Source organism: Sciurus vulgaris, assembly GCF_902686455.1.
Source record: "Sciurus vulgaris genome assembly, chromosome: 14".
In the NCBI taxonomy this organism is placed as follows: Eukaryota; Metazoa; Chordata; class Mammalia; order Rodentia; family Sciuridae; genus Sciurus; species Sciurus vulgaris.
The window spans coordinates 62,757,855-62,785,613 of record NC_136475.1 but is presented as its reverse complement, the minus strand read 5'-3'; the positions used below and the strand labels follow the sequence as shown (position 1 = coordinate 62,785,613).

The 27,759-nt window shown below is 42.1% G+C and overlaps 2 protein-coding genes across 3 annotated transcripts in view; one reads left to right on the top strand and one right to left on the bottom strand.

Annotated features, from left to right (window-relative positions):
- The window catches only part of DYNC2LI1 (dynein cytoplasmic 2 light intermediate chain 1), a 29,651-nt gene extending 27,929 nt beyond the window's left edge, over positions 1–1,722 (top strand). For both annotated transcript variants that reach the window (XM_079109777.1, XM_079109776.1), the window contains exon 13: positions 1,580–1,722. In XM_079109777.1, the coding sequence (XP_078965903.1) occupies positions 1,580–1,642 (63 nt within the window). In that variant the 3' untranslated portion in view covers positions 1,643–1,722. The remainder of the gene's footprint in view (positions 1–1,579) is intronic.
- Positions 1,723–5,051: 3,329 nt separating this feature from the next.
- Positions 5,052–27,733, bottom strand: ABCG5 (ATP binding cassette subfamily G member 5). The gene is made up of 13 exons (XM_079110575.1): positions 27,450–27,733; positions 26,717–26,838; positions 22,064–22,200; positions 21,897–21,995; positions 18,259–18,391; positions 16,690–16,829; positions 15,809–15,938; positions 15,156–15,369; positions 14,850–15,055; positions 13,777–13,915; positions 10,348–10,533; positions 6,474–6,586; positions 5,052–5,616 (listed from the first exon to the last, which is right to left on the bottom strand). Exons 1-13 carry the CDS (start codon positions 27,593–27,595, stop codon positions 5,423–5,425), a joined length of 1,959 nt encoding a protein of 652 aa, XP_078966701.1. The 5' UTR covers positions 27,596–27,733; the 3' UTR covers positions 5,052–5,422.
- Positions 27,734–27,759: the final 26 nt, after the last annotated feature.

The following is a 27,759-nucleotide window of genomic DNA, read 5'->3' as shown; positions in this document are numbered from 1 at the left end:
TCAAGACCTTTAACTTTTTAAAGTGAAATTAGAGTGTGCCACTTCTAGGATGGAAAAGCACATTCTTGACTTCCATTCAGTTTCTCCAACACTCAAGCCTTCAAAAAAGCCCAAGGCCTGTCAGATTATTAGGCAAGAAAGATATGTCCATTCTCCACCACCAAGTAATCCCGCCAGTGTAGGGAGGCATTCCATGCCAGCGTTCTGTGGTAACCCACTGTAAATCTCTGTAGTAAAGTATTTCTTTTATGATTGCTGTCCAGAATCTGTCTTGCTCTTTGTCCCTAGAGATGCACAGAGATCCTCCTGACCTGTGAAACCAGTCCCCATAGGTCATGTCATGATGATTTAGAAGGTTTTGTAGCTATAGCCAAATAGGAAGACCCCTTTTACCTTTCCTGCAGACCCAGGGTCTTTCCTGATTAAATCTCATAATTACTCTGAGGTCTGTCTTTTGCCCCATTTCACATAGGTACAAGAAAACACTCCATTATTTTCTAGTTTTTAAAATCCCTCTAGTTTTAAAGCATTCTTGATTTTAGGGGATATCAATATGGAAATTATTTGCTGAGCCTTTCTATCCCTTTTCTATATTTTTGTTTAAATTAAAAAAAAAAAAAAAAGGCCAGGCGTAGTGGTACACACTTATAATCTCAGTAACTCAGAAGGCTGAGGCAGGAGGATTGCAAGTACAACCAGCCTCAGCAACTAAGTGAAGCCCTCAGCAACTAAGTGAAGCCCTCAGCAACTTAGTAAGACCCTGTCTCAAAATAAAAAATAAAAAGGGCTGGGGATGAAGCTTAGTTTAAAGTACTCCTGGGTTCGATTCTCAATACTGAAAGCTAACTAAATACATACATACATAAAAGATAGCACATGGGGGCTGGGGAGATAGCTCAGTTGGTAGAGTGCTTGCTTTGCAAGCACAAGGCCCTGGGTTCAATCCCCAGCACTGCAAAAAAAAAAAGATAGCACATGGAAATGTCCTGCCTTCTCCCTAGCTATTTGCTGTTGTCAGGTGACATAGGTCCACAATTGTTTTTGCTGGCTGCTTAGGAAGCCATGCGTGAATGAACATTTGATATATTTCATCAGTCTTTACTGGGAAACATCTAAATATACCTTGTATACCTCTTATCTTTGTATACCTCTTTATAATTCTGTATGATAAATTTCTAAATGTAGCATTGCTAGTTCAAAGATTATATATATCTTAAATATTGATATTTTGCTAACTTCAACTTCAGCTTTGAACAGCAAACAAAAATGAGATCAATATTTAAAGTATGACAAATGCTGTTTTATTAGTTGAAAGACAATTTGTATGTTGTATGAAATATATAATTTTATATGAAACTTTAATAAATTCATCTCTACTTAGACTACACAGAGACTCTGAAGACTGTTTCTAGAAAATTAATCTTTTGTATAATCACTTATAAAATTATCAAGAAGTTTTAAGAATGATAATGCTATAAAGGACACATTGTTCTATCTAAAAATGCTAAAGCAGTTTTAATATGTCTACTTGAATTTATAAAATTGATTTTTCTTAAAATATTACATATTTTTGTTTCAGGAACTAGAGCAATACAAGAGAAGCTCTTCAAAGTCTTGGAAACAAATTGATCTTGACTCTTGACTTAATTCAACTATTGTGTATTTTTTTCTGGTTTCCCAAAACCAAGTAAGATTATTAAATATTGTGTTAATATGTGACAAGAGATGTGAAATTTGTTAGAGGAAAAGCAACTCTGGATATTCTGAAGTCTTTTCAAAAGGGAAAAAAATTGTGTGACTACATGTACTATATGTGTGTGTGTGTGTGTGTGTGTGTGTGTATCTATATGAATTTTTTTTTTTTTTTTTTTTTGGTGCTGCTTAGGATTGAACTCAGGACCTCACATATGCTAGGCAAGCACTTTACCACTGAGCCATATCCCCAGCCCTATGTAATATATTTTTTAAAAATAAAAAATCTTCTACTACCTACCTCTAACTTGTGTAAGTAGTGTAGACCTAATTAAGCATGTGAACACTGAGGCACTGGGTTCAAATTGCTTATGTTTTTGGGAATATGAAACCAAAAGCATTTGGTAACAGTTTGTAAAATAAGGTCAAGTGCCCATGTTGGATACATGGTGTATTCTAGTAGGAAACCAGAATTCGTTTCACACGTTTTATACTTAGTAGCGAAGGATTATTTAAAATGCACATTCCTGGGTCCTCACATCAAGAGATCATGAATCAGTAGTCCCCAGTAAGATGAACACATTTTTTAAAATATCACTTTTTGGAGAACAGGCAAATTTAGAGAGATAACCTATCAATAAGTAGACCAAAACTTCATGAGTTGGGGATAACCAGGATGATGTCCAAGATAGTATAACCTTTAAAAAGCCTTCCCAATTCTGTAGATTTGTGTGCCTGCTAGCAACTTCAATTTTAAGTATAATTACTATCATTGATCAGGAAAGTTATTCTTGTTTTTCCATTTCTACATATAAAATATATTGACTCTAATGTGCCATGCATCCAGCTTCAAAGAAGCACATTAACCAGCTCCAGGAACGCTCAGACTGACTAGTGGTATCTGAGTGAACCTCTGATTACTGCCAACCAATAGGACTTGATAAACTATTTGCAGCACACATAATTCTAACACTCTTGAGAACAGAATTTTTAACATGTTTCTAAGGAATCTTTTTAAAAATTTGTTCTTTTTAGTTATACATGACAGTAGAATGTATTTTGACATATTATACATATATGGAGTACAACTTCCCACTCTTCTGGTTGTACAGGACATGGAGTTACATTGGTCCTGTAGTCATATATGAACATTGAAAGTAATGTCCGATTCAAGGACTCAATTTTAAGAACAGTTAGATTCCCTGCCTGTTTGCTGTGGAGAAAGAGCTCCCTTTAAATTCACAGTGAACATTATGATCTCAGAAACATCACTGACATGGTGGGAAGAAACATCCTATCCCATAATAGTAACAGAATTTTTATTATATAATTTGATTTTCTTACATATCACTGTCCATTTTTTACTTGAGACACAAACTGTCATATGTTGAAAGCCATTGTGTTTTTCTATGATGCTATCACTAACATTTAATAGCTTGAAGCACGTGCGATGTCAATTTTCCAAATGTTTCTGAGCTAGAATGAAATTCATCTGCATATGAATAGCAGAAAATGTTTCCACTTACCTTGTACACCCATACCTTTAGTAAGTTAAAATCAGTGATTTCAAAAGAGCTTCCTGTGGGACTCTCTTTGAACTACTTTAATAGATTATCATCTCTGGAATTGTCTATAACTGATGTGACATATATAATCTGTAAGGCATTATGTAACTATTATACCATAATCATTGGTGTCAAAGACCTTTTATAAAAATTGACAATACTGTTCTGGTAATTTACCAGTGTCTCCAGATCCTTAAATACCATTCTAAGCAATAGAATTTTACTGTGGTTTCCTTAATGAAATGATCTTTTCTGCTATCATGTGAGCCATTTCAAGTACTATAATTTATCATTCTTTATAAGTTAGGTCACAATAACTGAACAAGTTCATATGCTCTCTAGGATATTCTCACTCCAAGTTTCCATGGTGACATTGAGACAGTTTCATTTCAGACTTGTATGTGAATTACTTGAAGATCAATCAGGATAATAAGTAATTTAGTAAAGAATCCATTTTTAATTGTATCCATAATTTCATCTCTGTACATGTGTAATATAAGTGTCTGTGTTTGTATTCATCAACATTTTTTCTCTCATTCAAGAACATGAATCCTATTGTGTAACCCTATTCTTCTTGCTGAAAATGTGTCAGCTGAGCATTTTTCTACATGGACTTTAAGTAATAGCTCTTCTCCAACCTTAAACAGGTCATTTTCTCAGTGCATACACCTATCTAGTAACATTTACTTTAAATTTTATAAGTAAACTGGACTGAAAGAGAAAAATAGTAAACTCATATTTTAAAACATCACCAGAGGTTTTGTCTGGTGTGTGATGTTCACTGTTCAGCCCCTTCCTTTAGTTTGTTTTTTTTTTTTTAATTTTTATTTTTACAGACTGCATTTTGATTCATTATATACAAATGGGGTACAACTTTTCATTTCTATGGTTGTACACAATGTCGACTCACACCATTCATGTAATCATACATGTACATAGGGTAATAATGTCTGTCTCAGTCTACTATCTTTCCTTCCCCTGCCCTTCCCGCCCCATTTTCCTCTACACCATCCAAAGTTCCTCCACTCTTCTCTTGCCCCCACAACCCCTTCCAGTTATGTATCATCATCCACTTATCAGAGAAAACATTTGGCCTTCGGTTTTTTGGGCTTGGCTTATTTCACTTAGCATGATATTCTCCAACTGCATCCATTTACCAGCAAATGCCAAGAACCCAATCAATAAATGGGCTAAGGAACTGGGCACACACTTCACAGAAGAAGATATACAGGTGATCAACAAATATATGAAAAAGTGCTCATCATCCCAAGTAATTAGAGAAATGCAAATTAAAACCACCCTAAGATTTCATCTAACTCCAATTAGAATGGTTGTTATCAAGAACACAAGCAATAATAAGTGTTGGCGAGGATGTGGGGAAAAAGGCACACTCCTCATACATTGCTGGTGGAGTTGCAAATTGGTGCAGCCACTCTGGAAAGCAGTATGGAGATTCCTCAGAAAACTTGGAATGGACCAACCATTTGACCTAGTTATCTCACTCCTTCGTTTATACCCATGGGACTTAAAATCAGCACACTACAGTGATGCAGGCACATCAATGTTTATATCTGCTCAATTCACAATAGCCAGATTGCAGAATCAACCTAGGTGCCCTTCCTTTAGTTTTAAATGTGAAAAAAAAAAAAAAAAAAAACCACTGGGTGCTCTATATCTGTGGCATTTACTGTCCATCTGTCCAATGTGATCAGATAACCCAGACCTCTCATGTGGACAGGAGCAAATAAATGTGAGTTTTAAGTGACACACACTTAAAACTTAAAACTACTACTACTTCCAGTCAGTAATCATTCAAATTTTTTTACTTAATTCTTTATCATATACACATAATTTTTTAAATTGACTTTTTGTGTCTAGAACAAAGAAAAAAATTAGTCACACTCATCTCCCCAAAGTTTATGAATTATTATTTACATTCTTGGACCAGCTCAGTTACTATCCCCACAAGTTGGAATAGCAAGGGACTTTGAACCATTTCCATTGCACTCAAGTCCTGTGTGGATCCAAGAGGCATAAATGGAGTCTTCATGGTTAAAAGATTTAAAATGTTCCGGTGAGAAAGAAATACATGGAATTCTTATTGCAGGCAGTCCAAGTATATGCACATCTAGACTTCAGTCCCATTTTCCCAGCAGTGTTCTTTACTATCTGCTAATGAAATAGTCCCGTATTTTAAAAACAACTATTCCTAGGATGACAAGAACTGGGATAAATGAATATAAAATGATAAAGTTTTTTGTGAATCGGGTTGTTGCACCTGGGCAGGTTCTCTCGATGAATTGAATTCCTTGAGTGATGGTACATATTGGATGATGCATCATAGAATTATTTGGGCCACCTGCCAAGGAAAAGATTGACAGTGTCACCTGTGGTATATGTGGGGTTATTTAATCAACAAGTATTTACCTACTGCTCACAAAGAGCTTAGCACTCTGCTGAGTACCCTTCATAAAAGGTACATTTTAGAGAGCCTGGAATCCACAATTAGATGCAGCAAACGTGAAAGTTCTGGGTTTCAGCTTCATCTGAAGATGGACATGGGTTTCTTTCTATTTGGGGTATAGATTCATTACCATATTCCTGATAAAAACCATGACCACTTACACCAAATATCCAAATATTCAGTTACATACTATGTACATTTGGGGGAACAAAAAGTCACTTCAGCCTGCTTCAGTGTGTTCAGCAGACATAGGTACTGAACCTATCTAGAATGTACTAGTGTTTACTTCAGTGTACATACAATCTGTCACTTTCTAATAACATCAAGTGATTGACAGAAGAATAACTTGATCACTGCTTTTTTTTTTTTTTTTTTTTTTTTTCCTTTTGGTAATGGGGATTGAACCCAGGGGTGCTTAACCACTGAACTACATCCCCAGCCCTTTTTATTTTGGATGGCGTGACCATCTCAAACCTGTTAAGTTGCTCAGGGCAACATTAAGTTGCTGAGGTTGGCCTTGAGCTTGTGATCCTCCTGCCTCAGCCTCCCAAGTCACTGGAATTACAGGCATGTTCCACCATGGCTGGCTTATTTTATTTTAAATTTCAAAGAAAATTTTGGACTTTATTTCAAAACAAGGTTTTAAATCAGTTTATTATAAAATATAGCAATTATTACAAAAATATGTTTTCCTCAGGAAATTGCTTCCTCAGAGTAATATGTACAATAATATTCCAAAATAGACTACTTACCACAAGTGAAATTCAATCCATAGAACTCATTGACTACAAGAATCTCAGAGCAAAATTTTTGAAATGTAAAATAACTGATGATTTTAAAAGGAATAGGCATTTCTTCTATGTTTCTTAAGAAAAGGAAAAGAGAGAGATAAAATTCAGTATGCTATAGGAAACAGTTTTACTAAACAAAAAGGCAATCTTTATGCCTTCTTACATAATTTTCCATCTCTATTATAAAAATTATGCTCACTATAAAAATCTTTAAATAATGCTGAAAACATAAAATACCATTACCCAGAAATAACCACTGTTAACATTTTGGTGGAAAAAATAATATACATATAAACATATACCTACATACATATACATATCTATGTATACATAAAAATTTATACAATTCAATAAAAATTTCCACAAATGGAATTAGATTCATCATGTTCTTTCTTGACTTTTTTTCCCTCTCAAACATGTGTCTCAGACGTCCTTCCAAGTTAGTAAATGGAGCACTTAGTTATTTTTAATCACAGCTGGGTGGTCCTGTATTCCTCTTAAATCTAATTCTGGGGATAAGCATCATTGGTATAAACACACAAGAAAATATACACCAAACACATGTTACTTTAGAGGATAATATTTGTGATTAAACAGATTTGACATGCTAATGTATGAAGTGAGAATTAAACTAGAACACAAGGGGAAAGGATGGAGAGAGCAAGCAGACATTAATTGGGTAAAGGAATCTGTCTCCTCTCCAATCTGTTTAAGGAGGAACTTCATGCTAGTGTTGACTTTATTGAACTACTATGTAGTTTCTAGCAAATGAAAAATATATATTAAATTCTCTTTATATATTAAATTCTCTTTATAAGGAACTAGTTCCAAGTGCTTTAGGAATTAAAAAAGGAAAAAAAAAAGTGTCCTAGCCTAAAGAACTCACAATGTAGAGACACAGAATGTGCATCCTTAAGACAAAAATGCACAGTAGTGAGAAATTTGTGTCAAGAAAGTATAAAAACCCGACACCACAGGTCCGCAATATTCTTATATTTGGTTTTTATGGTTTCACCTAATCTCAAGTGACCCCCAAACTCCATGACTTTCAGTTATTGGCAGCTTTTTTAGGCACAAAATGAATGAACCACATTAAGAGGCTGTTAATTAAAAAGGATAGATGGGAATTGGGGAAGGACTTAGAGAAAGAAAAAGGATATTCAAGGAAGGCAGAAATGGTCTGGGCACAGGCCTGTCAAAGGCTGTATCTGGGACTGAATGGAACTGGAAGACTAGAGCAGAAGATTTGAAGCGGGAGCAAGAGGTGGGTTAGAATGACAGCCAGAAACAAGACTGAGAGACTTGACATGAGTTGACATTGAATGACCTTAAGAAAGGTCATATTGAAATCATTATTTTAAAGAAAATTAATGTGGCACCAGAAAGCAGGATGGGCCAGAATAAGAGCAAATTAAGGACAGCAAGAAAGGGAGCAGGCGACAGCAGAAGTTCGAGTATCAGATGACAGACATCTGGAATGGGGTGAGGCCTGGCTGGCTGCCCATTCAAGGTAAGAACAGTGTGCCTCCTCTTCCTGTATTACATGGGATTAAACAGAAATGCTCCACATGTATTGTGGCTTGACATCAGAAAAGAAAACCATGAGCTGGTGACTGATCCAGTGTGCAGGCAGCCTAAGAAGAATGACATTCAGTCAGTCATTTGGTTCAGCAAATAATTTTTGCAAACCTAATGGGTTCAAGGCCATGGGCTGACACCTAAAAATGACTGTCATGATAAACGAGACAGCTGCTGCCCTTAAGTGGTTGACAATCCATTAAAGAAAGGCTGAGACACTACGTGGCATGAGAGAAAACAAAGGGAGCTCTTAGAGGTGGGAATGTCAGATTGGCTTCGTGCATGTGGCAGAGGAGACAGACGGGCAGGCGAGAGGCAGAGGAGGAGAAGCAGGCCGTTACAGAAACCCTTGTGCTTTCAAGAGGGAGGAACCACAGGTCTGAACTTATTGACAAGAGACTATTCATGCTATGTTGTTCATGGGAAGGAGATATGCAATGCATCTTTCCCATCTTACACAAAGTATGATTTCATTTTTATTAAAAATGTTATTAAAGTCTAGCGAGATATGCAACAAAATTGAACTCTGATTGTAGTATTTCTGGATCTTATTTCTTCTTCATGCAGTTCGAGTGCATGTGGTTTTTTTCCCTGAAGAACTTGCATTATTTTATAAGTAAAAGGAAGAACAAAGCTATTTCCATTTGAGTTTAAGAGAATGGGAACCAGGAGGACAAATGCTGCAGGCAGTACAGTCAGAGAGATGAGAACCTAAGGGAGAGACAGAAAAGTAGTGCCTGGATTGAAGCGGCCTCTCAGAGTGGAGTTTTAATTCTGTGATAGAAGTGGAATCCGCATGAACCCTTGGGATGGGAAGATTTTGGAGAGAACCCAAAGCATTTAGCAATGTTGGTCACTGCCTCCTGTTAGGAGCAATTAGTCCCCTTTTCCTAAAAACCACACACATGGAACACTGCCAGGTGGGCACTATAGTGATCCACATAATATAAAAGAGCCTGGATGTGCACCTTGTTAACTTGATTCTGTACCCTTGTGGTGATTTAATTTGTTCATTTTTCACAGATGCTAACCATTCATTTAAGCAAAAGACAAACAATGTATGATTAAAAAAATTCCTTCTTGATTGATTAAAACCTAGCCCACTTTGCTTTGTAGTATCTCCCTATTTTATGACTTGGTATAGTTCACAATGTGTTCTCATGTTGATTAATTTATTTATTCCTTGTGATCTCTGAAGATGGGCAGGGCCCAGATAAGAACCTCCATTTTACAAATGAGGGAACTAATTTAGATAGGAAAGTGATTTGTTCATAGTCATGGGACAGCTAAGCAGTAGAGGAAGTTTTGGACTCCTAGGTCAGCCCTCTCCTCAGAGGCCATGCGTAGCCTTCAAAGTGGTGGGACTTGAGCTAAGTCAAGCCTGAGCTTAGTTTCCTTACCCAAATTTCTCTGAGAGTTAAACAGCTACATAAAGAAATGAAATTATGTATAGTAGATGCTCAGTAGGTTTTTTGTAAAGCATTCTTTACATTTCCTGGGGGACCACAGTTTCCATACTAGATTCCACTCATCACCTGCCTGGAATAATTTTTACCCTTTTAAAATGTTCTATCCTTTCCTCTGCTGCTTTTTTTGAAGTGTGTGTGTGTGTGTGTGTGTGTGTGTGTGCGCGCGCATGCACACATGTGTAGTCTTGGTTCTAAAATGATGCTTGTCCATTACAGAATATTTATAAAAGATAGACAATATGAAGAAAAAATTAAATACCACCCAGACATAATTACTATAAACATTTGGCACACATATTTTAAGTCTTGATACTTTGGGGGGCCGTTTTTCATCCTGCAGACTCTTTTCTTATCAGACTGTTAATTCCAAAAAAAACCTGGGAGTTGGAAACTGAAATAGAGACCCAGCAGTACCAGGTCAGAAGTGAACTGATAGGCACACGGTTTAGCCTATTGCATAGGCTGTGGGTTTTTCTGGAGCATCCAGATGGTCTGGTTTTTCTTCTCTCATTTTAATGGTTTATTATATGTGAATCATGTCAATAGTACACGTACCTTGTCACTTCCTGATTCACAATAAAAAGGTATTTCATTGAACACCTGGTGAAAAGCTCAAGGTCTAAGGCAATAGCAATTAGCAAGCAAATAAATAACTCCACAATATAAGGTGGAGTTATGGATCTTTAGCAAGAACCCACAGCTCTTCTTTGGAGTTCCTATACAACAATCCTTATCAAGGGGTCATTAATAACATAACAAGCTAAGTCCTTCGAATCATTATATCTTACCTGAGGAATCCAGATCCAACCAGCACCCCAGCAATGCTCAGCAGAGCTACTACACTGTTGGCGATATTGGGGTTTTGGATTATACCAAGTAAAACCAGAGTTAGAAATTCACCAATTAAATGGGGTGCCAAGAGAGCAGCAGAGAAATATCCAAATCTAGCAACCTCAGGGTATAAGCCCAGCGTCCTAGAAAAACACAAGTTCTTTAGTTTCTTCTCCAGGCACTATCATTTAAGAAAAATACCATCTTTTCCTTCTATGAATAATCTTTGGTGGTTAGTGGGTGGGAGGAGTCGGCAGGACAAGCCCAGTTCCCCTCAGTAAGGCCTTTGGGAAGAGCCAACTCTTGAGACCATTTATTACCACAGTGGGTTCTGTTGGCTTCAACTCAATGTCAGTCACCCATGACAGCTCCTTCAGCTCTCATGGGAAAATATTAAACTACTTCGACCCACTAGCTGTCCTAAGTGGGGCTGGTGAACTCCTAGGCCTCTTCATAAATAACCGTGCTCTTCCTTACCTAGCGCTACTCCTACCCTAACATTGAGGCTCACCCTGCGTACTCCTCAACCCCTCAGTCCCAGACCTCATCCCCAGTCTAGAGGGTTATCAGCCTCCCCTCCTCCCCAGGCCACCTCCATTCCTTCCTGTCTTATTTGTTTGAAAAACCCTTTTCTTGATTTGACTTTCACTTCCTTGCAAACAAGCTGTCTTATATCCACCTGCCTTTCCTCTTATGTTGCTTTCACCAAATTATATCTTACAGGATGACAGTATGTTTTAAATGACCATTAGACTTAGTTGCTCTTTATTCCATTTGTAGAAAAGGGAAAGAAACTGGCATTTCTTATACCTACCCCCGGCTCAAGACCATCCACCTTGCCTCTTGTACAAATCAAGACATTTGTCTATGCTATCAATTCCCTTCCCCGTTGTAGATTTTTATTTGTTTGTTGTTTGTTTGTTTGTTTGTTTGTTTTATTTGTTTGTTTTAAATTTTGAGACAGTGTCTCACTAAGTTGCCCAGGCTGGCTCTAACTGAATTCTCCTGCCTTAGCCTCCTGAGTAGTTAGGATTTCAGTCTTGTCTTGTCTTGACTTGTCTTGTCTGCCTGGCTTGTCCTGTGACTTTTAAAACATTCACCTTTGATGATTTGTAGCATCTGGACAAGGGTCGTTCTTTCCATTCCTATTGCTATCGTTTTCCTCAAGGCCTTCAATCTCCTTGATGAATCATCAACATAACCAGGTTTTCTCCTGATTAGTTGATCTCCATTTCAGAGGCTCCGCCCATCTCATCTGGGTCACTGGGCACATCTTAGACTTATCTGTTACTCAAAACTGTTCCACTTCCAAGATTTCAGATTCCAAAAGCACCCTGTCTTATTATGGCCTCTGCCTCCCATTTCCCCAGCCCTCACCCCCTGGGCTCCTTGCATTCCATATCTGAGTCCATTTGATTCTATTTTGCCAGTATCTGAAAGTGATTTTCCCTTGCAGGGTTCAGTGATGCACGCCTCGAACTTTGACTCCTCCTGCCTCAGCTCCTGAGTAGGAATGCAGACATGTGCCACTGAGTCTGGCCAGATGTGTTTTTGAATATGGAAATTTATCAGTTTTGGAAAGGTACACTATACTTGCTGCAGTGTGATCTGAAAACACATCTATGATCAAATCCATTAATATTTCTGCTAAGCAGAAATAGGAACAAGTCTAAAGAGACCCTTGTTGGTTTCATTGAGTTCACACCCCGTCACGCTGCTAAAGAGTTACAAAAACACTGTTGGCTCTCAGAGATGTTTAGATTTTAGAATATTTGCAAACTTGAGGTTTATTCCTCTTTGAATCTCCTCCAGCACCAACCCTGTGCCTGCATTGGGTAGGCATTCAATAAATAATCCTGTCATTTAAATGAAGTATTTGCTACATGGCTAACAGCTGAGCTGCTACTAGAAATGATTCTACATTTTAATGTCTGACTTTTTACCAAAAATAGTCGTGACTTGTACAGAACCTGGTTTAAAAGTACCTTGTTTTCTCAATTCCTACAGAATAAATTTTCTCATGATCAGGATCTCAAATGCTGCATGTTTTTCAAAACCAGTGCTCTTTAAATTTTAAAGTTCACATGAATCACCTGGGAGTTCTCATAAATACAGAATCCAATTCAGGAATTTTGGACCTGAGGCGCAGCATTTGAAACAAGCCCCAACATAACATTGACATTAGTCTATGAGCCATTTTGAGTAGTAAAATTCTAAATTAACAAATCTTCAATTTTTACCTGGCCTGGTTTCACTAAAAACAAATTGTCAACTTTAAAAACTTTGCCTTTAGAGAATGTGGAACATGCTCTTCTGAATTCATGAGCCTGAACCAGACAGGACTGTGGTTTGCATCATATGCCAGAGATTCAGCACGTTCCTGTGTGTCAGAAAGAGGGGGCTTCATCAGGGTCAACAAGGAAGGCCATGTGGTTCTTGCTCTTGCCCTCAGTTAACAATCCACTCTCCTCTTGACACAGGGAAAGTGGCCTTGCCTCTGTCATTCTCCAGAGTAAAACCAATTTCTACGAGCCAGCACCCAGACCTTCAAACTCCTATCAGGAGCTCACACTAACCAAGCCTCATTTATCTTGCACTCATGTCACACAGTTTATCACAATGATTCATACTGTGTATCATGGGTCTTTATACGAGCTAGGGTCAGGAGTGTCTGCATATGAATCCAGGCATTGAGGAGAGACCTCTCAAGGACTGCCTGTGTGCCTCTCTTGGAACAATGAGCTGGGCACCGTTACACTAATGAAGTCAGAGAATGCTGGGTTATTTCCTCCATGTTTTTCTAAGCCAAAGCTGTAGTGATTATATTAGATTTACATTTTTACAATGTTCTAAGAAATAAAAAGAAGTCATCAATCAAAACGCAACAGCATCTGTTTCATGGTTCCTGGTGCTGCCTTCCCACAGTTACTCGTACTTCTCCAGCCCTCTCACCCACCCAGAGAGCAACACCAAGGTCCATTAGTGAAGTTTCGGACAGAGCTGCTCCTCTGCTCCAGCTTATGGCAGCCTGGGGAGGCCATACTTAGTTGCTGGTAAACTGTTGCTCACCAGGCCTGCTCCTGAGCCCCACCTATACCTGGTCCCAGCTCCTTGAGAGCTTGAGAGCCCTCCTCCCTGGCTCAAGCCCTGCAGGGAGCCTGGGGCATACTCTTCTGGAACATGTGGTCTTGTTGGTTTGCTCTCAGATCCCATGCAGCCTACGGCTGTGTGATTTTATTTACAATGAAATAAATGTCTTGAAGGACAGGGCCTTGCACTGGACACTGATGGGCTGAGCTGGAGCTCTCTCCCTATGCCCCACTGGCCCTCTGTAACTCCTTGGAGGCCTGGCCCAGATGAATTGAATGCCCACAAACACCTCTTACCAGTAGCACACACTGGTGAATATCATGGTGGCAAGGATGCTGAAGGGGAGGACATGTAGCACATAGGCCAGCAGCATCTGCCACTTCTGGTACAGGCCGTCCTGGCTCTCCTGGTCACTGACAGTTCGCAGCACAGGAACTGGCATGGAAGGCAGGGTCCAGAACAGTCAGTGACACATAGCAGGGGGAGGGAGGGCTACCCCAAGCCCAACCTGAGATCTGTCAGGGCTGGATGGTGAGGACTAGCTGGGCAGATTCCCTAGTCATGGGGGGAGGGGACCCTCCATCCATAGAACAGTAAATACTCCCCACCCCAAAAGTCTATACTCAAACTGAGATATGGTTACAAAAGATAACATAATTTATTTCCTTTTCTCTAAAGCAGAGGGTTCAGAAAAGTACATGTAAGAGGGGCATGAATGAGTGACTTGAGGCACTTTGTCCTCTTTGTGTGCAGGATGTTGGTTCCCATAGCAACATGCACTCTATATTGACTCTCCCTGGTAAATGCAGAAACTTGTCATTGCCCCTCATGCCCATCACTAGGACCAACTCTGTGAAAGTAACATCCTCCCCTCTTATTCTCTGAATATAGAGCTACATTATTGGACTCTCTCTAGCATCCATTTTCCTGCATGAACTATTACAACAGGCAGCTAGAAGTTGCTTCTGATTCCCAATGAGCTTGAAAATTAGATGAGGGCTATTCCAAAATAGGCCCCCAAAAGAAACTAATGGTGCAAAGTTGGCCTGGTAGCTGGATCTCCATGGGCTGTGTATCCTAAAGGCCAAGATGAAATACCAGGAATGATCTTTTGAAAAACTTTACCCAACTGTACACCACCTACAACTCATAACTTCACGTGTCCCTGGGTCCTTAGAAACTCAGAGAGATCTACCTGGTGAGTTAATACATACTGAGGTGTTATAACTCCATAGTAATGAGAGAGACCCTGGAAAGAGCCAGGTTTAGCTCAAAGGAGTACCCCTCTAATGGTGAACTTCTGCAAGGCGACAGATGGAGCAGGGAGATATTTAGGGAAGAGGCACACCTCCTGCACACTGGCACTTACACAGAGTCACAGCATTGAGCATGCCCGTGTATGGGGTGGCACCCACAAACTGGTACAGGAGACCCACACGGTCCTGGACAGCACCCTTCAGCATCTCGTTCTGCACCCGTAGAAGGTAGAAAATGACGAACAAGCCCATGATCAGATTCTGAACGAGACGCATAATCACCGCTTGCTTATTTCTCAGTAAGTTTTTTGTCAGTCTCCTGAAAACCAAACAACCCTATTTTAATTCCTTTTCTTTCATTATTGGTGAATGTCCAAACACCTAAAATGGGCCTTGCTTACAATCCCAAAGTTCCTTACCTCAGGAGAACATAAAGTTTAGAGAGAGCTCCAGGAGGATCTTTGGTTTTGAAAGGGATCATTGGTAAAGTTTTCAGGTGTTTTGTTCTTTCAATATTCTCCAAAGTTTTGTGACAGATGTCTGATTCTTTGTAGGCATATTCAAGCATCTGGACTCTCTTGTAGGTTTCTATTTCCCGTTCTTTGCTTTGGGTATCCACTGATGTCAGGTCCACTAATTTTTTTCCAAAAGATATAACTCATTGTCTTTTTAAATGCATATATACAATGGATAATAATATATGTTTCATCATTGATTTGGATGTCTTCATCCCATCAGAATCAAACCTGTCATTAATGACCACTTCTAAAATCAGAATTTTTTAAAGTTCATGAGAATTCCACAGACTGCCTAGGAGAATTCAGAAGCTCTGCTCTTTTTTCTCTTGACAAAGTAAGAGTACAGCAATTTATTTGAGAGAGATTTCCCCCATCTCATTCTGGTAGGTCAGAGATGGTTAGTGGACCCTCCAAATTAAGTCCCCTGAAAACTAAAAAAACACAACACAAAAGCAAAAGCAAACCCTTCTAGAGCTTGCGTCATCCAGACTGAAATCTGAGGTGAGAAAATTCAAAATATAATTCATGATGGGAAATGTGAAAGAAAAACTTACTATAGAAGTCAAAGGGGTTAGAATGTTCAGGACAAGGGTAACCGCAGCCATTGAAGAAATCAAGCATTTCCACCGGGGTACCACAGAAGACCAGCTCTCCGTAGGTCAGGATGGCGATTTTGTCGAAATGCTGATCAGACAATAGACAGTGTTAGTGTGTGATCCGGTCACTATGTCCTTATGGGAAATCCATTTCCAAGCAGTTAGTCAGTCCTTTGATTATCGTAAACAGTATCCTTAATGGGTCCATTGGAGACACTTGGAGTGCATCCCTAAACTTGCCAGCTGTATTACCTCTATGGATCATGCTTATCCCATCCTGAGCCCCAGCATCACATCTGGGGTAGAGAAGAGCTACCAGGCCTGGTTTAAGTTCCACTGAGAGTGACCTTGAGCAACCTGGGATGTTTTGTTTGTTTGTTGTTTATGTTTGAAATCTCGGATCCTCATCTATAATAATAGCTAACTAAAAGGATATGAGGAGGATCAAGTGAGACTTTTCTTTAAAGGAAATCTGTAAGATTCAGTGGAAAAAAACACAATCTTTGAAACCATCTCAACTATGAACACCAATTCCAGCTTTTTACTAACTGTGTGATAGTGGCTCAATTTTGAGTCATTCCTGTTTTGCTCTTTTATACTGATGCTCTTATCCTGATGCGGACCTCAGAGGATGTTTTACTGATTAAACAAGCTAGTGTACAGAAAGCATTTGGAATGTGGTAGGTGCTAAAAGAAGCAAGTTTCATCCTTTGCTCTTCTCAAATCAGGACTTAGCTCCAATTGCTCAAGTACACATCATCACCCTGCCCCTCCATTCCCAGCTCAATACACCACGCACCCACCCTTGAGTTGAGAGAACAAGAGACATGGCCTCTTACCTGGAAGAGCTCAGAGCGGGGCTGGTGGATGGTGAGGATCACTATGCGGTCCCTGCGAGCTAGCTCTGCTAGGAGGATGACAATCTGATTTGCAGTCATGCAGTCCAGGCCTGTGGTTGGCTCATCAAACATCATGACCTCTGCCAGCAAAGAAGGACAGATATCTGAGCCACTGCCCAGGTCCAGTTCTGGGCTTAAAACTCAGAATTTGGACTAGTCCTTTATTGCGATGTTGTACCCCATCTAAACAGGGCCAGATGAGAAGAGGCTGCATGTAAACCAGCTTTCAGCCCAAGCCCAGGAGAAAGGACTTGACCTGGGAGGGCCCGATTCCCAACTCTGGAGCATGTTTGGGGATAAGAGATCAACAACATCAGGACTCTTACTTGGTGCCATGGGTTCTTTGGGCCCCATCCAGGGAACAAGGGCTGGCAGGCAAGTGGCAAGTTGTTTTGAAAAGGTTGAGAGGAGACTGGCCCAAAAGATACAACCCCATTTCATGTCTGTAGCATCTTCCAGCACGAACAGGTTCTTTGCACAGCAAAGAAATCTGGCTTATGGAACAAGCTCTGAGTGGGGCAGATATTTGGTTTAACCATAGGTTATTTCTACCTAGAAAGTGGCAAGGGCTCTTCAGAGCATTTCTCTTCTTTGCCTTCTAGTTACCTAACACCACCAGGAGAACAGGCAGACTTAGGCTAGCTCAATGTAAAGAAAGTATCTCGATGCAGTATGTCCACTTGCAGATGCACATGAATGGGGAGCTTTGCCCAGGTGGGGAAAGTGACCATACCAGGCAGGGAGAGGAACTTCCCCATGGCATACACACTTTTCAGCATGTCACTTAAATTCCTACTTTGATTCCTGACATTTCATGCACACTACTTCTCATACCAAAACTCACTGCCCTTCCCCAGTGGACACTGTGTTACTGCTCTAGAAAGAAATAAGGATGGACAAGATGGCCCCTATTCATGGAAGGTCCTAGTTGCACACTAAAACACACATGCAATGCTTCTGAGTCCAAGAGAGTTCACTCAGATGCTTCTCAGCTTGTGTTGAGGTTACATTCCAACACCCATGGTAAAGTGAAAATATCTTAAGTCAGAAGTGCATTGAGTACACCTAACCTAAAAAACAGCACAGCAACACTTAGCAACACTGTAGAGTGTCAGTCATGACACTCTTGTGATTGCATGGCCACATGGGAGTGGCAGCTCACTGCTACTATCCAGCATCATGAGAGAATATGTTACCATGTATCACAAGCCCAGGAAAAGATCAAAATTCAAAAACTGAAGTGTGGTTTCTACTGAGTGTATATGGCTTTCACACCATCTTGAAGTTGAAAAATCATAAACCATTGTAGGTCAGGAACTGTCTATAGCTGGGTGATGGAATAGCATCTGGAAATGAACCATATATAGTACTTCCAAAAAAGCTAGTTCCCCAGTTTGGAAATCCTCAGTGATTTCAGTTCCACACAAACCCTTTCCGAAATGAAGAATGTGAAGAAAGGGCAGACACACGGGGGAGGCCCAGGCAGTCGCTGGTCTACATTCCACTTACTGGGGTCCTGGAGAAGCTGGGCTGCGATGGAGACCCGGCGCCGCTCACCACTGGAAATGCCCCCAAAATTATAGTTGCCAATCAGTCGGTCTGCCACATGACTCAGACTCAGCTCTGCCATGACTGCCTCCACCTGTGGGAGACACAAAGCCCAGGATGACTGGCTGCTGCCTGTGGCCACTACTTCAGTTTATGGGCTAGAAAAGGCTCACAAGAGGCAACACACCTCAACATTGCACGGGCTACTTTCACAGATTCACCACTGGTGAAATCAAACCATTGTAGTAAAATTCAGTTTGGTTTAAATCACAATATTATACATGTCTCAGATTTTAAAAAAATAATCTGAATCTATTTTTAAAGTTCCTAGAGCAATGAAAAGTGTTTATATTGCTTCAGGGAAATTCACCATGAAACAATAGATAATTCATCAAACTCCTCTTCAAATGTCATAGCTGATCTAGCTAATATAGAAAATCCCTCAAAGGTAGAGTTACAATATAGTTTATATTTTTAAGTGTTTGAATTTGAAACTTTATCATAATAAATGCTTTATATGTTTAAAACAATCCAATATGGACTGAACTGAACCCAGTTTCCCCTATGTAACCTGAGTAAATCCTGGCATCACATGGGGTCCAATCTCAGTGTGACTTTGCATCAAAGGAATATAATCTAGCTACAAAAATAATTAGAAATAATTTTAATCTTTATTTGAATCTCTTTTTTTCCTACTTAATCAAAACACTGAACTTTAATTGAGTCAGAATTACACTGTCAAGGACCTAGACAATACCCTCCTTTTAGCACCATACTTGAATCTCTTTAAGGACTTTACAGGGGACCCAATTTATAATCTACAACCATACTTCTTAAAAATGTCCTCTCCTCCAATCTACTTAAGCCCAGCAGCTTCCGAAGCCCCTGTCCTTTCTCCTCATTCCCAACTCTCCCATAACAAGAACAATGGAAACCAATTATTTACTGACTTTTGAATCTAGAAGGGGAGCCTTTCACCTCTCTCTCCCTCTTTCTTTCCTCAGCTTATCCCCCCTCCAGAGGCCTGTTGGAAAATCTCTGCTTCCCATTCCTCCCCTTACAGATTGTTCCCAGCTGCATGAGGCCCTGGGAAAGCATATAGGAGACTGAGAATACTGGTATGATAATGATTTTGTTGTCTTCAGCCCCTAATGAGACTATGTTCTTTGTATAATTAAAAAAGAAACAAACACATTGTGTTGAAAAACAACAGGATATGCTAGATTGGAGTGAAAAGGGATGAGTTACGGAACAAAATTCCAGAGGAGACAATGGGCAGGATACCAGCATGACAAAGCTGCCAAAAGGAGGGACACACTTGAAATAGACACAAAGGAATTGTGAGAAGGTAAAAATGCATAATAAAGTAGTGTGATATAATCAGGAAAAAGGAAGGGTCTCCTCTTGCCACCAGTCTAGGAAGGTCCTAGAATTGAGCTTTGCTTGCCATGGCTGGGTTTGAGGACTCACCAGTCAGGCCAGATTTCTGAGCTTCCCTCCATTCCGGCAATATCAGGAAAGGGATAAGCTTGTCCCTTCTGACTTGAGAGGGATGGACAGAGAAGGCATTTACTTATTCTGACTTGGGTGGATGCAAAACAGAAACCCTTTTCTGTTTTGCAGACTCTCTTGGAAATGAAATCCACAGTCCCGTTGGGATCCTCAGGCCCTACCTTCTCTGTGCTCTGTGCTTTCACATAATCTGATTAGTTTCTCACATTAACTCCAGCAGGATGTATTATTGTTCTATTTATTATAGAGGGGAAAACCAATATAGAGCAGGAACTTCTGGGCTCACAGGTGGTCCACAAAGTCCAAAGCCAAGCTCCCAGCCCCGCAGCTGGAGCCTGCTCATGCTGGCCATGCTTTGTTTTCAAGTTCCTCTGAGGATGGAGCAGACCTCTGTGGAGCTGTTTCCTCTGTTATCACAGACAATTTCCTTCCCACTAAATCACTACAGCAAGATTTTAAAGGCTGAATGTGAACGCTCAGGCAGGTCCAACTCTGTACTATCAAACATCACAGGACATTTAGGGGTTGCCTGTGGTTGGCAGATTGACTAGGGGCAAATTTGCTGTCAGTCTACTTCAAGGTGCTCATAGACTGGCTAAATGTTTATGCACGTGGCTTTTTCAGATTTTCCCAATGGAGTATGTGATGTAAGTGGGTCTCTAACTCAGAAGAATCCATTCATGACTTCATTTCTCTCACCCAAATGCCAGCAGGGTCTCCTATCCATTTTATAGAGAAATACTAAGGTAAGCGGAAAGTGGCAGAGGTTCTCTATGGCCTGGCTGTTCACCTGCCACTCAGAGTCAGGGCCACCAAACCATGGGAACCTTCCTGTGTGCACCAAAGGCCCATGGGCTGAACTGTGGCATCATCTTCTCAGATCACAGAAGGGCTCAGGGAACATGCTGGAGCTGGAGGGCCTGGGTTCCAGTCCCAACTCTTCCACCCCCAACTGTCTGATCTTAACTCACTGGTGTCAGTTTCTTGTTCTACGAGAAGAAGATAATGCCTCTCCCATGTTGATGTCAGAAAGAAAAGAGGTATTTATTGTATGTGAAGCCCTGCTGAATACCAGCCAGAAATGGGAGTCAAGCATAACCTGGTAAAACAGCAAGAACCCTACAGTGCCTCTGAGCACACAGAGGCAACCTAACCTCCAGGCAGGAAACAGTGTCAGTCATTGTCTGCGAGGTTGGTGGTCCTACTAGAAGGCCAGGCCCCTCTCCAAGGAACCTCTAGCATGAAAGCTGTGCCCCAGAGTTGTCTAGGAATCTCAAATGGAAGTAAGATGTTTGCCCACCAATAGCCTGGTAACAAACAAGTCCCTTTCCAGAGAGCTGCACCTCTCTGAAGGTGGCACATCTACCTGTCATTGTTCCCTGCATTCTCCCAGGCCTTAGAGTCCAGACAGAACTGAACAATGCTTCCAGGTAAGGTCTACAGCTACTTGCAAAATGAGTACATTTAAGAACCCGATTGGAATCTAAAAGAGTTAGCAATTCAATAGTTTCTTTCTTCAGTAACTTAGTCCAGTTTAGATGAAGCCCATTCAAGCAAGGTGCCTCAAAAAGGAAGTTGAAAAATACTGGTGGGGAAATAACATATCCATTCAAACAGAGACAAGCAGAACAGCATGGTCCAATACAAAGCTAAAGCAAGCCACACACGGAGTGGGAATATTTAAAAAGGCAAATTAAAAAAAAATTCACCAGGTGAAATTAATTTTAGTAATAATATTCTTTATGGCCAAAATGGTACTTCAATCTATCATAATTATTTCTTAAAATTCTGAATGAGATCATTCACATTCCGGTTTTTTTTTTTTTTTTCAGATCGAGGGTCTGAAATCCAGCGGTTTATTTTACACTTAGCGCAGGTGTTGGTCTGGACTGATCCCATTTCAAGTGTTCAAAAGGTACACACGTGGCTGCCAGCTTGATGGCGCAGGTGGGGCACAGAACTCAGGTGCGAAAGCAAAGGGAAGGAATGCACAAGCAAAGAGACGGAGGAAGAGGGCTGCCAGCCCTGGGGAGTGCGCCCTGGGAGCAGCCCCAGCCCAGCGCCACACGGGGCGCGGCCGCACCCACCTTCCTGTGGAAGAAGTCTCCGGAGCCGCTGCGGATGGCCAGCATCGCCGTGTAGTGCAGCGTCTCTCGCACGGTGAGGCTGCTCAGAAAGGTGTCGCTCTGCGGGAGAGGGGGACATCAGCGTGGCCCGAGCCCGGGGCACCGGGCCGGGCTGGGGACGCGCCCACCTGCTGCACGTAGGAGAAGCAGTCCTGGAACTGGTCCTGGCGCAGCGAGCGGCCGTTCACACACACGTCCCCGAGGAGGGTCCCCGTGCGCCGCAGCCTCCCGGATATGGCATCCAGCAGCGTGGTTTTCCCCGAGCCTGGTGCCGACAAGAGAAGACCCTGGAGAAGCCCCTCAGTGACGGTGACCGCAGGGGAGGAACTTCCCGAGACCCGCTGTGGAGGCGTGGCTCTTCCTCCGTAGGGCCCTGGGTCACACTCTCACCGCCCAAATGAGTCTGTCTAGTACCGCCCCACCCCCACCCCGAGCGACCCGGGGCAAGCCACTTCTCTCACCAGGTTCAGACCTGGAGGTGCTCTGTCTGCAAATTTGCTTTTCAAACTGTTTTGGGTTGAAAAGGAAAATACAGGAAGTGTTTGGTTCCTAGGACATCTGAATTTCTGTCTGTGTCCCCTGGGATCTTCTGGCTATACCTGAATGTAGGTGGCATTGCTGAGAGCTGGCAAAGCGTGGTCTGAGGACCAGCATGGTGAGCATCCCCTGAGAGTTTATTAGGAAGGCAGAATTGCAGGCCCCACTGAGCTTGATTCTGCCTCATAACAAGATCCCGGGGCGATTCCCAGGAGAATCAGGATTTGAGAAACATCAGCTTGGAGAGGGCTTTGGTGAAACCAAGTCGGCCTCAGCCTGCGCCAAAAGCCTTGAGAGTAGCTAGCCTGTTGTCAGTGAGAACGCTGCCACAGAGCTGTTAGGAATGAGGCACCTGGGGGAGGAAGCTTCTCCTGGTTGGTGGGTTGTTGTTTTTGTTTTTGTTTTGTTAGAGGTTAGGAGATACCCTGCGATAAGAAACCTGCCAACCCCTCTCAGTCATCCTGGACACAAGCTTAGCAGGGACACAGAATTCCTGGAGACAGAACAGGTTTCACCAGGCCTTGCCTACCCAAGGCTGCAAAGAAGTTAGGCTTAAGTACAGAGGACACAGGCAGGAGGTTCTGAACTGTGAGAAGACAGCCAGGGAATCCTTCTGAGCACAAAGATGAATAAGCTCCTGCAGGGTTGTCTTCTTTCCTAACCCATGGCTGACATGAAGCTCAGAATTAGCCTCAGCTCAGTAGTGGAGCCTGTGCGTTGCCTCGGCCTTTTCTGACCAGAACCTCCATGGCCCTGCATTTCTAGGATCTAACCTCAACTCTGACAGAACCACTCTATCAAGACTGACCTCCCCAGGGACAGCAGGGCTACTTTCTTGTTGCTGAATCCAATGGGTACTTACTTCTCTGTGTGTTATCTGGCTCTCCAGCAGCATTTGCTACTGCTGCCTGCCGCCCTTCAAGACTGCTACCATAACCTCTTCCATCCACCAGCCTCCTGGTGGGGGTGGTGCTCCCGGTTGCCTCCTCGGCCTTCTGCTCTTCTCTTGTCACACAGTCTCACTGAGTAACAGTGAGCACCACCATGCTGGGAGGAAACCTTAAAGTAGCGTGTCACCCCCACTCAAGCCTTCAGATGACTATGGCCCCTGCTGATGTCTGACTGCAGCATCATGAGACACCTTGATCAGAACTACCCACCAAGTCACTTTCACATTTCTGACCCCTAGAAACCCTGAGAAATAACAATGATATCTTTGTTATTTTCAGTCACTATGTTTTAGGATACTTTTTTATGTTGTTTAGAAATAGATATCTAATTTAGTCTTTTAAGTATGTGTCAAATATTTATTAACTTATAAATGAGGGAATCAGAAGATGGCAAAGCCCATTCAAAAAATGAGAAACTGATATGGAGAAAGCTGAGTGGAGAAAACAAGGTTGGAATAAGAGCAGTTAAACACAAAAATGGTTAATACACTAAAAGGTGATACCACCATGACCTCTGGGATTATGTCTCTAATAAGACGGAAATAATTTATAACTAAACAATCTTCAAGGAAGCATTCAGCCCAGAGCCTGGGCCCTAATCAGTAGCAAACAGTAAGTTTTGGCCTTCCCCAGGGGTGTTAGGAAGGCTTGCTTTGGACCATGTTCTAGTGAGACTTTGAATAGTAAGTTATCTTTTCCTCACTAATAAAGATTTGGTAGCATACTTCTTAGGATAAGATAGAGATAAAATCATGTCATTTTATGAAATACTATGAGTCGTTCATAGACTTAATTTATTTATTCATTTGTTCAACAAATATTAAACACCTATTATGTGACCGACCCTGTTCCAGGTGTTAAGGACATCGCAGGAAAAAGACACAAAGTCCCTGCCATAGTGGAACTGGCTTCTACTTTGCATTTGTGTTCAGAATAAAGGATAAACACTGTCATAAAACCATGGTCAGGTATAGCATCAGAAATCAGTCCACATCACCAGATCAAGAGCCCCACCCCATGCCCTGCTGAGATGTGACCCAGCTTGACATTGGTCTGTGGGACATGCTTCTCAAGAAGGGCACTATGTACCACCCTTCATAATTCCATATAAGGAATGCAACAAGTGACAGATTATTATAAGGATAACTCCTCAATTTTTTTTCTTTTCAAAGGAGCACACTATATTTATGAAAAGGAAGATTAGAATGAGCTTGGGTGTTATGGTACATGTATATTGTTAGAAATTGTTTAAGAAGTGGAAATAAGAATTGACAGGAAATCTCAGAAAAGAATAATAGCTTCTGTTAGTGATATGGCCTAATTGTTTATGTCCCCCAGAATTCAAGTGTTGAAATCTTTACCCGCAAGGTGATGGTATTAGGAAGTGAGTTGTATTAGGAGGTGGTATTGGGAGGAGGTTAGGTTGGGGGATGAAGCCCTAATGTTTGGGATTTGTGCCCTTATAAAAAGAGACTCAAGACAGAGCCTACTGTCCTCAACCTTGAGAGGTTAGAGTGAGAAGATGGCTGGTATCAGCGCTCACCAGGTACAAAATCTGTCAGCCCTTTGAATTTGGACTTTCCAGCCTTTAAGACTGTGAAAAATAAAATTCTGTTGTTTAGAAGCCACCTAGTATATGTTATTTTGTGATAGCAGCCCAGATGAACTAAGTCAGTAAATTCCTTTTCATTTTCTCTTACTATACTACTGTTGCCATTCAGCTGAACATCTGCTATAGCAGGTGAATGGTCATGGATTTAACTCCCTGAGTATAAAGCTATCTTAGTCCATTTTCTGTTGCTATAGCAAAATACCTGAGGCTGAATAGTTGGTAAAGAAAAGAGGTTTATTTAGCACACCATTTTGTTAGCTTAAACTTTAAAATTGAGTGACTCCCTGCTTGGCTCTGGTGATAGACTTCTGGGTACATCACAACAAGATAAATGGCATCATAGCAGGATCCCATAAGAGGGAGAGATTACATGGTGACAGAAAGCCAGAGGAATTCAGTGACCAGGCTTACTCTTTTCATAACAACTTGTTTTGGCAGGAACTAACAGATTCTTAGAGGAACTACTTTCCTGGCTTCTGAGGGCAGTGCCTCCTGTGGGTAACCATCTTCCACTAGGCCCCATGACTTAGGAGTTCCAGCACCTTCCAACAGTTCCACACTGGGGACCATACTTCCAGCACATGAACCTTTAGGAGGACACAGTCGAACCAAATGCAACCAGTACCTCGCCTGATATTCATCGTAGATTTACGTTCCCTCTTTCCATTACAGAGCGTGACACAGTGAAGAGTGTAGTAAATGGCAATAATTTGCAAGCAGTTGCTTCTGTGAAGTCCATTTGTCAGAATCCTTAACCTTTTTAAGATATGTGACAGCCCAGTCCAGGGGCCAATGCTCCCATCCCCCAGCTGCTGGATGATCCTGAGGATTCACAGCTGTGTCCCTCACAGGGACTCTCCTGAGCCACAAGGAGCTGCCTAACAAGGTCGTACCCTCCCAGGACAGTGACTGGCTGGCTGATGCTGGACTCAAAAGCAAACCTAGAATTCAGGCTCCAGTGTAGTTGCCCTTGGGAGAAAGACAATGTGGGGACTGGGCACACAGATGGCCTCAGTGCAATGTCATGTTTGATTCCTTAAAAACGTTCTGCAGCAAATATGGTATAATAGTAAGATTAAATGAGGCCTGGTATTAATAGTTGAACGTTTTTACATTCTTCTCTATTCCCGACTGCATCTCTACAGTACATCATGATGAAATGGGACCTGTGAGATCCAGTATGGAGGTTAAATGGGCATTTTTGTGCCTGTTTAATTCCTTTTCCTCTCTCCAGGCAGAATCTAGAGAGGGGAAATTGTGTTTGCTGAGCATCCCTATATACCAGCCACTGTGCTGGGGACTTTGTGTACTTGGAAATATGAATTCACTTAAAAGGCTGGGGATGTGACTCAGGGGTAGAGTGCTTGCCTAGCTGGCATGAGGTCCTGGGTTTGATCCCCAGCCCTGGCCCACCCCACCCAACCCCCCAAAAAAAGAAAGAGAAGGAAAAGAAACAAAAAGAAACAAACTCCACGATTCAGATTCACTTACATGTTAGGCAGGACTTTATAATTTTTTTCAAAATTGTACATTGGTACTAAGTTCCATTCACAGTGAGACATGTCTGATATCAAACTTGTGACCTTGCTATGACTTACTCATTTCTTCAATGTGGTGCTTAAATCAAACCAAAGCCTTTTCAGAGTCCCCATTGAGAATTAGGGCACTCCTCCGCAGCTTACCTGAGGCCCCTAAGATGCACATGATCTGCCCACTCTCAATGTACAAGGAGACATCTTTGAGGATCTGCCTGTTCCACCGCTGCCGGCCAGATGTGATGTTCCACCAAGGCCCCACACGATTGCTTTAAAGAAAACCCCATGAGGGCAAAGGCAGCATGGGTCTTAGAAGGAGCCAGACCCTTATCCCTCTGCACTGATCCCAGCTCTGCCCCACCCAGTTTCCTCTGAGCAGCTCCTATTTTATCCTCTACATCCTCCTCTGTAGACCCTGGCAGGACAGTGACTGCAAGCTGGCCACCACCCACGGAAAGTCCCGCCCAGCGACTGCTCTCTCTGGCTGCGAGGTGGTAAACAGGACAGTGTGTATTCTTTAAGCTGACCCTGCGTTCCTTCACCAGGCTGCATTCCACCTCGTCCTCCGGCAACCCCCACCCTCAAGCCCTCTCTGTCCTCAGGGAGCAGGCTGCAGGCAGGATGGGCAAGGGGTGTGGGCACCGGGAAGCAGGAAAGGGCAGCGGCAAGAGACAAGGCACATTTTTTTATGTCCAGGCCTTGCCCTGGACAGGAGGAGGGGCCGTTCGCTGTGGCTCTTCATTTTCCAGTGGCAGCGCTACCCCCTCTCCTCCACCCTGACCTGCTGAAGAGGCAGCCCAAAGCCCCCAGTCCCTGTTAGTAAGGAAAGGCACCAGAGCAGGAGAAAGACCAGGCCATCCGCCTGTGCGTCCTGCCTTACCTGATGCTGTAGGAGACATGGAGGACGCCCAGGCTGTTCCGAGGCTCCACGGCAGCAGCAGGACCCTCCTCTGGGGCGCTCTGGGAACCTCTGTTTACTTGAGGTCCTGAGGCCCCGTCTGGGCTCAGAAAGGGGAGCTCGCTCATGGCCAACAGGCAGCAAAAATAGTTGAATTTTCTGGTGACCTGACCCTCCCCGAAGTGGCTTCAGCTGAGGAGACAGTGGCAGAGTGCCCTGCCTGCTCCTTGGCTGGTCCTGGAGTCCCTCATGAAACAGCAGGACAGGGACTTGGCCACAGATGCCATTATCT

Excerpts from the sequence above, each read along its gene's own strand:
- ABCG5 (XM_079110575.1), bottom strand. The coding sequence starts at position 27,595 with ATGAGCGAGCTCCCCTTTCTGAGCCCAGACGGGGCCTCAGGACCTCAA. Across the intron at positions 15,056-15,155 it reads AAACTTTATGTTCTCCTGAG|GAGACTGACAAAAAACTTAC; the intron begins GTAAGGAACTTT and ends TTTGGTTTTCAG. Across the intron at positions 5,617-6,473 it reads TGGATTGAATTTCACTTGTG|GTGGCCCAAATAATTCTATG; the intron begins GTAAGTAGTCTA and ends TTTCCTTGGCAG.